Source organism: Syngnathus floridae, chromosome 8 (assembly GCF_059516105.1).
Source record: "Syngnathus floridae isolate MCC-2025c chromosome 8, RoL_Sflo_1.0, whole genome shotgun sequence".
NCBI classification, from domain to species: domain Eukaryota; kingdom Metazoa; phylum Chordata; class Actinopteri; order Syngnathiformes; family Syngnathidae; genus Syngnathus; species Syngnathus floridae.
In genome coordinates this window covers 8,467,789-8,480,036 of record NC_142420.1, presented here as the reverse complement: position 1 = coordinate 8,480,036, position 12,248 = coordinate 8,467,789, and the positions used below count along the sequence as shown (strand labels likewise).

At 39.7% G+C, this 12,248-nt stretch overlaps 1 protein-coding gene across 1 annotated transcript in view; it reads left to right on the top strand.

The window, feature by feature from the left end:
• asic4a (acid sensing ion channel subunit family member 4a) overlaps positions 1-12,248 on the top strand; it is a 63,848-nt gene that overhangs the window by 48,935 nt on the left and 2,665 nt on the right. The window contains exons 3-8 of the mRNA XM_088383569.1: positions 5,563-5,707; positions 6,188-6,315; positions 6,416-6,569; positions 10,682-10,735; positions 11,369-11,522; positions 11,975-12,066. Of these exons, the coding sequence (XP_088239695.1) occupies positions 5,563-5,707; positions 6,188-6,315; positions 6,416-6,569; positions 10,682-10,735; positions 11,369-11,522; positions 11,975-12,066 (727 nt within the window). The remainder of the gene's footprint in view (positions 1-5,562; positions 5,708-6,187; positions 6,316-6,415; positions 6,570-10,681; positions 10,736-11,368; positions 11,523-11,974; positions 12,067-12,248) is intronic.

Sequence of the window (12,248 nt, the reverse complement as noted above, 5' to 3'; positions counted from 1 at the left end):
GGATGGACTGTATCAGGCTTTCTTCAGGGGAGGTTGTTTTCCCAAAATAAATAAATAATGTAGGTGCCGGAGCGATGAGTGATGGAAAGCTTGGGAAATGAAATTCAGTGTAAATGACAGTGGTCCCTTGATTAAACAGGAATATGAGAATGACCGCAGACAAAGAAAGTCAAAAGGTAGACAAGTGCATAAAGGGAGATGATTCAGCTACGGCTTTCTCCTCACTGCCTGTCTCCTGACACACTCATCAAACGGTGAAGGGCAACTTGAGGTGAAGAGCAAAGCGAAACACCCATTTGTCAGCTATGGCAAAGCGTTCTTTGCTATCTTTAGAGACATTTGTTTAAACACCCCCCCTGTCCATGCACCCACACCTCTTCGGTGCCATTGCCTGAAGCTGCGGTGAGGAATAAACAGTCACCACTCCATATGAAATAGGAAAATAAATAATGAAAGCCAACAATAACCAGTTGAGTGCTTGTAGGTGAAGTTCGGATAGTGACATAATAACAGCGGATAAAAGCAGTAAAATGTAAAAGTTGAACATATTGTCAAGTCAAGTCAAGTCAATTTAGTATCAAACAGAGCTGCTTAAGTTGGTTTTGGTTATATCTTACGTGAAGGACTTTTCACTTAAAAGTCCTTGTAAATTAAAAATGTGAGTGTGAGCAGCTGAGTTTACTAAAACTAAACACAATACAAAAGAACCACACGGCTTTGTTTTAATAAAGTCTTTTGAGCTAATGCTAACAAAATGCAAAATACCATAGGTGGCCTAATAAATACCGTTGGTGTTGCAGTGACCCTTGAAGCGGCAGATATTTGGACAGGGTGAAGCAACACATGTAGACAGACGGTACAGTATTATTTATGCAAAAAAATAAGTCAGTTGTAAAAAAAATATGTTTTTAAAAAAAGGAAATTAATGGCATTTCTATTCTTTTCAGTGAGGAATTCTGATTTATATGGGTATTTTGACTCAAACTCATATGTCAAGGCATCACTGTACATGACTAGGAAATGGATAAATGATTTCTTATTATCTCATTTGGCTGAGCGAAGCTGAAAATATATCAGGTAATCCATTCAAAAGTACATTAGAGATCTTAACCAGCTCAATCAAAAGGGACATAACTGCGAGATGATATTCTGAATTCTTTGGAATGGTAAATTAGTGCCATCCGGATGTTGGCGGAGATTCAACTAAATCAGCGCTGAAACTATTATGAACTGCAAATTGCATTTAGCAGGTTACGTTCTTGAATTGAGTGCAGCCCATAGTCACAGGAACTTGCCACGCATTTCCACGTAAAGATGGAAGTTCTATTAGCTGTATTGTGCTGGAGAGCTCGTTCGTCCATTTCCAACCTGTTATTTCAAGAGCATCTATCGCCGATCCATTAGATGAGTGTGCATGGGTGAGTGGCACAAAAATGGGAGGCTCGCTGGTTGTGCTGCTTGCTGACTTCGATGCTGAACTTATTTTTGATGCTCTGTTGGAGAGGACCAGAAAGAGGGCAGGGGATGACTCATAACTCCCACAAAGATGACTGAAACAAGCCCCGGAGGTTGACAGCAGGGTTCATTTTAATCTATGAAGTGTTGGGGCCCAACGTATGCGGTTTCAAACGGTCAAGTGGCTACAACGCCTTTTTATGGAAAAACCTCCCTCGGAGTGAACGGTGCCAGATTCATCACTCGGAATGATCATCCGATTAATCAGCGAGTCTCAGCGGAATTCCTCTAATGTTTCCTCGTTCATTTGCATTTGTCATGATTATTTGAGGAAATGATCACATTTATCAAGCGTGTTATTCCGCCCAGCGGTAGAATGATGACAAGGCGCTAATTGCAAATGATAGAGCTCGCTTGGATGGCCCTCTGAGAAACTACCAGGGAAATTGAAACACTCAGCTGCGTAATGATCTATGGAATATGCGTGCGCGATAACGTAGTGAGTGGCAATGTTGAAATTGGTAGTTAATGCTCACCCTGCTCTGCTCGGAGTTGGACTTGTCTTCAGACCAACTGCTGAGCTCTCCCAGTTAGACGCCAGTGTGGTTATGAAAGTCACAATAGATTTTTGTTTACAGGCCACAGCATGTGATCTCGGTGCGTGGCGCCATGGTAAAAAGTAATCTGCTTGACTTTTGATGAAGGATTATTTCAACCCGGTTTAATCAAGGAAAGATTTGAAAGAGGCGAATGGAGCAAACACAACCCCAAAGTCCGTCATTGTGTTTATTTCGGGAGGGAATTTATTCTTGTTTTTTTGCTGAGGGTTAGCGTTACACAATCCTTGTGTTTTAAAATGAGATCTAATTTACATCTGGAAAAGAATATCAAGTCAAATTTATATAAGGACAATAAAATCATGACCTTTCTTTCTCACCTACATGTTGATTCGCCAATGTGTTTCTTGGGGGGTTGGTATCGGTAGTCTTTACATACTTGATACCTTAAAATATGCTGCTATCCGGTATCGGTACTTTCCCAATTTACAGAAACCAGATAAACAGAGTGGAAATGAAAAACTATCACCGCTGATGACAAGAAAAGTAATAACCCGACATCTTCTTTCCGCTTCTGTTATGTTTTAACAGCCAAGCTGATGATGACAGAAATTGACACAGGATTTGTGTATCATAGCAAAGTGACACAATAAACACTTCAATTGCCGTAAACAGAAAACGTAATGAAACATTTTGTTTTTACAGAGATAATCACGCTGAGCTTTGATTGACACTGTTAGAGATGTATTCATTTCGCAGCATAATGAGCAATTTGCATAACTGCTTCATTTTGGGTTGTTGATTTTTTTTTCCTTCAACATCAACACATATGGAATGATAAGAGACACAAACATTTCTAAGGCAATTACTTGAGTCGATTCAGATGTCATTAATATTCCATGACACAGAACTGTCTCACTGTGACTTGAATTATGCAGAGCTTCTTCACCCTCTGTATGATGCGGCTGCATGTCACATATAACCCCAAAATCTTCTCTTCTGCTGTCGAGTAAGGACGCGTGAAAGATCATCATGTATTTATTATGAAGCTCTGGTCGAATAAACTAATGTTTGAATTCTTAAGTGTGGCAAGCAGAACAACGGGAGCCTCCCCTCCCTGTGGTGTACAAATTTGAATTATTTTGTTCCAAGTGTGGTGAATCATTTGTGATTCAGTATATTCTCTTGGGTAATTTTCTGTCTTGTTTTTTTGGGGGGGGGTGTATATTGGGGTACTCCTTCGCTGGTGCACTTTTGTCATCCTCTTTTGCTCAGGTTAAGGAGAAATGATGACACCGTCTTGACTGAGTTGTTAAAGATTTATGTATCTTGTCACGGTAAACTGATTTATTTATATTTTTTACTTGCCTTTCAGGAGCATCTGCCTTAGTTTTCTTGTTTTTACTTGAATTTACGTGGTGAAATACAAAACCTCTATTTTTATTGGATTTGTACCAGTTAGTAACCATTTTTGTTTAATCCATTTTTGTTAAGACCCGTGTGGAAAAAAAAAAAAAAAAAACACGGGAAGCTCACCAAAAAAAAAATCTGGAATAGGCAAAATAATTGGAAGACATTACCATGGTCTCAGGGGGTATCGTGTGAATATATCAAGGTCCTCCAGTGCTGAGAGCAGACCTCGGGTGCTTGGTTGTGGCACTTTTCAGCATTTCCAAAGCAAAATCCTCCTTCACCTCTGTTGCCCGTTCCATCAGACGAAGTCCGCCTGCTGGGCTTAAGTGTGTCAATGAACGGTTGAGAGGATCAGCGATAAGTGAAGCTTACCTCCCCGGCAACTCTGCAACAGCCAAATTGAGATTAAACCATTTCAAGCTAGCAGCACATGTCAGTCAGACTCTTTCTAGAACTGGTGGGGTTCACAACCTCTCTTCTAATTATCCTCACGAGACATATAAAGGAAACAATTGAAATACAATTTATAGCTGTCGCGAGGGCCGTAACACAAGACTACCGGTTCCATGGGATGTTCCCCGCCCTCCTCTTCAAGACCTTGGGACACTCCAAGGACATGCATGCCTCCCTAGTAGCAATACTAAAACTCCAAAATGCATCCTGAGCCTGTTATTCTGCTCAACAGTTATCTGAATCATATTCTAAGAATCCATTTCCTATGTAAGCAAACATTTGCTCTCATCCTTTATCCAAACTACAAACGGTTTAAAGGGCACAAAGCAATTACTGCAAACAAAAATGTATTTTCTCACCTTTAAAGCCATGTTATATGATTCATATTTCCTTCTGTAATCATTGTGGTGAATATGCCCAGGCAAAGAATGTACCCTTGCAACGTTGTTAGATTTATTGTCACTGGTGTATAAATAAGATTTCTTTTTGTTGGTTTTCAAACAAACTTCATTTCTGGTCAGCACATTCATTTGGCGGATTTGTTTGATCTTAAAGTCAGACGCCCATGTTTAGAAGGCATCGGTATGAGTCTTTAATATGTCCGCCTGATTGTCATTTGTGTCTCTGGGGTCGAGACAATTCCTCTTCTTTTATTACCAGTCAGCGTTTTCTTCACGAAATGAATCCAATGGATTTTGCTCACTCTGGTAATTGATGCCTTATTTATCAGCAAAAAAAACAAAAAGAGGGGTGGAAGCTATTCATACAGGCTTCGTTGGTTTAATCACTGCTGGAAACGTGATTAGGATCGCTTTACCGAGATGATTTGAATGCAGGTTGAACTAGAACAACACATCCACTTTTTGATTGTGCAAAAAAATGAAGTAAGCACATATTGAAACAATAATGGGATGTAGTTTATCTGTTTCAGGATAATAGAAACTGATACTATACTTGGTGATTGGTTGTTTGGTGATACCTGATCACCTTCAAGGTTTTATGGCGCATTTACCCATATATTTATCTTTTCCGATATATACGTCATGACGTCCAGCAAATCAACTTTTGAAATTTAATCCTCTCTATATTTCATCATGCCAGCATTGTGATTAAAAGTAAATGAAATAGTTTGAGGGACTGGATAATGACTCCCTCTTACAAAATGATATGCACTTATAAGAAGTGTCATCGTGGCCATTTGTTATCTCCAGCGGCATCCTAGCCTCTGTCAGGGAACACGGCAACAAGGTACCGGCACGCCAGTGAACACACGCAGCGAGAAATGCACTGCAAGCACAGCAACATCGGTTTTATTTTACTGTGATTTGCTGACATCAAAGTTTGAAGGAACATGAGTTTACCTGATTGCTTTTCCTGCAATTTACTGCCATGTTTTTTCCACCTTGCATTTCTGTCTGGAACGAGAAATCCTGTTTGTTCCTTATCATAATACAACATAACACAAGCTTCTGAAGTTACAGGCCTCTGATAAGGTTTTATACGATGACGGTAAGGGGTCCAATTAAAATTTTACATCCATAGTGAGCAGTGTGGAGACTCCAAATATTTATGGCGCATGACAGGATTTGATCTTATTTATGTTCTACGCTCAGTTCAGTCTCGTTCTCGTCACAGGCGGAGCCTTGAATTTGTCAAGCTCATGTTAGCTTTTGTTTTCTTCCAGGTTTACACCAGATATGGGAAATGCTACACCTTTAATGGGAACAAGACCACATCTAGGAAAACCAAGCAAGGTGGAATGGGAAATGGGCTGGAGATCATGTTGGATATCCAGCAGGATGAATATCTGCCGATATGGAGAGAGACGAGTAAGCCAGCAAAACGTTTGTGTCCAATGTAATGATGTGAAAATGAAATATTGTGCATTGTTGTTGTTGTTGTTTTTTATTGCAATCCTTAGTGCCAGAATTTGTGAACTGATGAGAAAAGTAAATGTCAATCAATTGACTGACAATTGTTGGTATTCGAGTGAACACTTTTAAAGTCATACATAATTCATTACACGTGGCTGTCTTCACTTCGATTTCAGCCAAGTTTGATTTCAACCGACGAGAAATAATCGAAAGTGTGGTGAGATCGCCAAGGTCGATCTCCGATACGTTGGAATTGAAAATACCGTCTAATCAGATTCAGAGTTAAATTGTGTCATCATTAAAAACAACACCAAAAAAAATTGTCTGGTTCCGATGTGCTTATCGTACATGGGAAAATGATTCCCATTTATAATTCACATCACATTTTCTTCATCCTGTGAATTTCCCATGCTGTGCCCTTGCTCCATTTTGAAGACGAGACGTCTCTGGAGGCCGGAATCCGAGTTCAAATCCACAGTCAGGACGAGCCTCCTTACATTCACCAGCTGGGCTTCGGTGTCTCTCCAGGCTTCCAGACCTTTGTTTCATGTCAGGAGCAAAGGGTAGGTCTTTATCTCTATCATCTTCAAGCCCAACCACAAAGAGCATGGCAGCCTTACTGATTTCCTGCCAGCTGCCCGGCTAATAAATCTTTGTGCTCAGCTGACATACCTGCCCCAGCCTTGGGGGAACTGCCGCTCCAGCAGTAAAGAGAAGTTCCCCGGATATGACACGTACAGCATCAGTGCCTGTCGCCTGCTCTGCGAGACCAACGAGGTTGTGCGAGTGTGCAACTGCAGGATGGTGCACATGCCAGGTATGATCACACAGAGCTTTTAATTACCGTATTTTCCACACTATAAAAAACTCAGATTTTCTCAAAAGCCGACAGTGCGCCTTATAATCCGGTGCGCCTTATATATGGACCAATATTGAGCCACTACAGCAGGCGTGTCCAAATATATGGATTTATATATGGACAAAGTTATAAAATGGGCCATTCATTGAAGGTGCGCCTTATAATCCAGTGCACCTTATAGTGCGGAAAATACGGTACCTTGACTATAGATTTATACTGAAGCATCAAAGACTTTTCAGTTCGGCAACATATTCCGTATCACTACATATGAATGACAGCCAAGGTTGGATTAAGAATTTAATTAGTAGTCGCCGCTTCCATTGGAATATTTGCATTAGTCAATCCATATCCATGATATCATGAGGCACGGGCAAAATAATCCATCTGTGTTTTGGCCCACTTGAACCCTCCGAGGACGGATGTAATTTGCGCTCTGACCTTGAGCTGCTCTACATGGAATGGAATGCTCTTCAGCTATGATGGCAGCTCTCATTCAGGTGTCAGTCCTGATTAACATCTCAGTGAATTTCTCAACCTGTCGCCTGGGCAGGCCATCATCAATTTGTGCCATCTATTTTTACGGCTTCTAAGCGCAGATTGCAAGGTGAGTGGTTATGTTCTTTTCGTCTGGATTTAAATCAAATTCTAATATGACCAAAAAAAAAAAATCTGAGCACTTTAAGGAGCTTGGCAACTCTCGGAAGTTGACTAATAGAGATGATTGTGATTAAGTAAACAAGAGAATCGATATTAATGATTGAATTCTGAAAATTTTGTAGAAGACTTAAAATCCGACAGGCAAAAAATAGCGAAGTCGGATTGGGAAACGCTGTCTGCAGATTTTTTACCCCTATTGATTACCAATTTTTCATTTTGACTAATCGTCTGGAGGATACAAGTGAGACGCCGGTCTGTCAAGCACCAAATTAAGTGTCTAGACTTGCACAGCATGTGTGTCATCAACACTATTGCTAAGAGTCGGGCTACTGAACGTAAACTGTGTTGAAGGAGGCTGCATTGAAGCTCTAGAAAGAACACAACCACAACAATGAATTTAGGGTACAGTAAAAACATGATACCAGAAGGTACATGCATCACTGGCCTTTTGACAAAGACTTATCACTTGCATAGGAAACAATGTTGCAAATCATTTATGCGTTTTGGACTGTAACATCTGGAAAAAAATTATAGAAATAAGAGTGGACAAAGAATAATAGTTCTGCTTTCTAATATTCCTCGGGGCCACAACTATTACATTATGCTATGACAGCTGCACCATTCTAAATGCTGGTCCATTGTTTTTAACAGCGGGAAATCAATTTGCGACTAAATTATAAATGACTGCTGCCTTGCGCGTCAGTCCGTGAGAGAAATTGCAAGATCAACATATTTTTAAGAAACTGCAAGAATTGAGCCCCAGCTACAAATGAATAAGATAACAAAGAGAAACATTTGAATTAACAGATTGCAAGCAATAATCACTTGAGAGTTCCCAGTGAGCTGCAGCACCGCTTTTGCTTCCCACGGTGATGTATTGCATCCGGAATTTGATTTATTACAGATATCAGCTTTAATAAATGCAGAAGCTTTGCTTCACCAGCTTTGGGAAAGCGAGTACGCACAATTTATTGTTGAATATTAAGAAGACTCAAATTCCTTTATAGGACTCCTGAGACCAATTGGTTCCAAAGCTTGTCAAGGGAGCGCGGGGCCAACTTGTGAATAGAAAGTCTTTTTCAGTCTCACCCACACACACACACACACAGCTGTTCAAATGTTACAGCGCTGACTTTTTCATTTTTTACCCAGTAAACAGGATGTGGAAGATAATCCTGTCTTGCACTTGCAGTGGTTGTGGCCCCACTTATAGCTTTGTTTGTATATGTTGAAAAAGCTGTCGTGCGCCATCTGTTCACTAAAGCGTACACTTAGTGACTGGAATAAACACACGTTTAATTACCCCTTTTAATTCTCTAGGGTGTTCTTAGGTCCCTTTAAAGGCACTTGATAATCACAGTTGTTGTTTTTATTATTATTGCACTGGAGTTCGTAGGAGAGCTTTGCAAACTATGTGCATTAAAGATGACGTTGTGTTGATTTTGTTTTGATCGGACTGAGTTTTGTTTTATGTTTTCTCTGTGTCTCTTTTTTCATGTCTTGTCTGTCTCGTTATGTTATTTGTTTCCGTCTGTTCTTGTTAGTCGTTGTCATTTCATGATTCCTCTTGTGGTGTTTTGGTTTATTTTTGTACTTTGAATAGACTTAAAATATTTTTGATTTGACATTCCTTGCTGTTTGCTGGTTTGTTTTATATTTGAAAATAAGGTTCCTTTGAGAGTCCCGCACTTAGCTCTTCTGGCTTTTTGCCACCAAATCTCTCAAGCTTGCCAGATATGTGGTTGCGCTGAAGATGGGTGTTGTAGTTTGAAGTGGTGGGTCTGATCTCAGGCCATCACGTGTAAAGTTTGCATGTTCTCGCTATATTTGGCCTTTAACCCACATTCCAAAAACTTGCATGTTAGATTGATTGAATACTCTTTGTGAATAGTTGTCTTGGAAAACTCAACACAAGCTCAGAAAGAACACACAAGAAAATTTAAGACTAGATTTGTACCCCCAACCTCAGAGCTAACTACTCATCCACTGTTCCCTTTGTCATCAACTTGGGGCAGATAAAAGATTTCTTTCCCCCCCTTTTTTTTTATAGTAAACAGCTGCTCGCGGTTTCTGAATATATCCGACTTGAAAGACTTTTGTCTTTGAAGCGGTGACTTTTTTGTTTTGTTCTGTTTGTCTCATCAATGTCGGCCATTGATGAGAACAAATGGTCTAGAACAGTGGTTCTTAACCTTGTTGGAGGTACCGAACCCTACCAATTTCATATGCGCATTCACCGAACCCCTCTTTAGTGAAAAAAAAAATTTTTTTTTCAAATTCAAGACATCAATGTCTAGTACTGGTGCACAAAATGAGCCGTGCATGAACATCACCTTGTTCTAAGAACAAAACCAACACAATGCATGAACTCAAAACAAATTACAGACCTGCAAATCAGTGTGACTTCTGCTGTTGCCTTTGCGAGGCCAGTTCAGATATGCGTTATCACGAATTTATAAATCAGACGTGTTCGGACTTCCGCAGTGGAGGCTCTGCCGAACCCCTGAGACCGACCGACTCACCGAACCCCTAGGGTTCGATCGAACCCAGGTTAAGAACCACTGGTCTAGAAATTGGATGCGTATAAGTTAGCAACATGGTCCACTTATCAACTTTTAACATCAGTCTGATAAAATAAAAGAATGGATGAATAACTACTTAATTGTGTAATGAAGATAAACAGTAAAGAAAACAATATATTACAAATGCACATTTTGTGACTTCATGTGACTCCTTTTAAATCTTCCACGTTTCTTTTAGGCCTACCACCATTAGAAGCAAAAATGTGTTTTCCAAGATTTGGTTGCCTCAGAGTTAATATTTTAGTGTCTGGGTCTATTTCTATATTTGGGCGAGCACCGAAAAAAAAAAAAAGCTATTAGGCCATTCTTGTCCTGTGACACGTGGACAGCTCATGGAAACTCGCCATGGCTTTTGTCTCCTCAGACAAAATGGCTGCCTTTTTTACAAAGTGTTATTCAAGACTCATTTCTTTTCTCGCTGATAATTGTGCTACATTGTACAAACAAGACATAATGTGAGCGCGTAAAAAGTCACATAGACTATCCGATGTCATTTCACTCTACATTAATCAACACACCTCATAAAGAAGCAAAACAGCAGAAGTCTGCTAATGACTTGTGCCGCTAATGAATTCCCGCATTTGATGGACTGGCCAATGTGTTTTCTTCTTTTTTCTGAGGACGTTTTTTTCTACACACGCATGCTTCATTTCTCTGCGACAGCCACGCTCGCTGGATGCAAGTCATCCTCGGCGTGTCCTGCCTTCATTGGGAGATGAATGATAAGCGACGCCTTGTTGTTCACAGCCGTTCTTCCTCATTGCGGTTGACGCGGGTCACTGATCATTTTGGTTGTGATTGATCAGGCTCATTATGTGCTCTCTTCTTTAGGAACCGCTGATATCTGTCCTCCGAATAAAATCAACTGTGTTGACAAAGCACTTGGTAAGAAACAATCTGCCTTCATTTCTTTTCTCATTACAATGCAACACAATAGGTACAATGCAAAGTTTTGAAGATTGTTTTTTTTTTTCTCTCTCAATAGAAGTAATACCATAACCGGAGGTAATCTAAAGATCTTGAAATGACTTCCCATTGTGATTTTGTCACTTTGGAGTGTGATGGCGTCCTTTGTTGAACTGTTAATATTAAACTGATTCGTCATTTCTACGGCGTCTCGTCCATCTTCCATCTCATCTCGCTCTCCTTCCGCCAATATTGGTACAGAACAAAAGTACCGTGCTTTTCAATGGCATTAATGGAGCGGTATGAACGATTTTATGCTAATGAGCACACATGCGTTGATATAATTATACTTTTTCTTCTATTTGAGCCACAAATTTAATTATGCCTCTCATCACTACATTTAAAACTTATTGAAGGTATTAAGAGTGGCTTATATCCATATGGGCCACACTCATGAATACAATTATATGAATTATGCTCATTTAATTCAAGGTAATATTTTGTAATATCATTTTCAAAGAGGGAAAGTTCCTTCCTGAGAAATCTATGCCATCCTGTATAAAAATAGACAGCACACTGTGAATCATTTGTTCTCATCTCACAATGTTGCAGCCCAGCTCCAGAAGACCAGCGGGGACACCTGTCCATGCGAGACGCCTTGTAATCTCACCCGTTACGGCAAAGAGCTCTCCATGGTCAAAATCCCAAGCAAGGGTTCAGCTCGCTATCTCTCCAGGAAATACGACAAGTCCGAAGACTACATCCGGTACGAGCGCTCCAGAGCGACAAACTCGACAGAGTGAGAGCGGTGATGCGCTTCTCATGAAACTGATCATTAACTCTGACCTCGAGTTTGTGGTCACTTACACGCAACATAAAAGTCGACAACACAATGTTTATTATCGTACCTTGACTTCTTTTTTTTTTTTTATCAGCCATTTGTGTTTTTGTGAGTTAACAATATAAATGGCACTAATATTAGGACTACAACTAACAATGATTTTAATCATTGGTTAATCTGTTGATTAATCAATGAATCAGTTTTTTTTCTGTCACTTGGTGCAAAGACAGAATTAAAAATTAAAAATGCACCAACATTGAAAATATGAAAAAGTGTTGATCACAGTTTTCCAAAGTAGTATTTTTTTCTGATCTGATTTGCGTCATGTTACTATGTTGTGATTTGCCGTATTTTAATATTCTGACTGTTTTTCTTAGAGATAATTTTCTGGTATTGGACATCTTCTTTGAGGCGCTCAACTTTGAAACAATAGAACAAAAGAAGGCCTATGACGTTGCGGGTTTATTAGGTATGACTTCCGCCACCGAAAAAATTTATGTATTACAGTGGTGCCATGATATATGAGTTTACGTCATTCCATAATTGGGATAAATTGAGTTCACTGCCAGAATACAATGCTCTAAAATTTTTGCCTAACAATCAAAGCAAAAAATAATAATTCAGCGAATGACGGCTTTTAATCATCTCAAA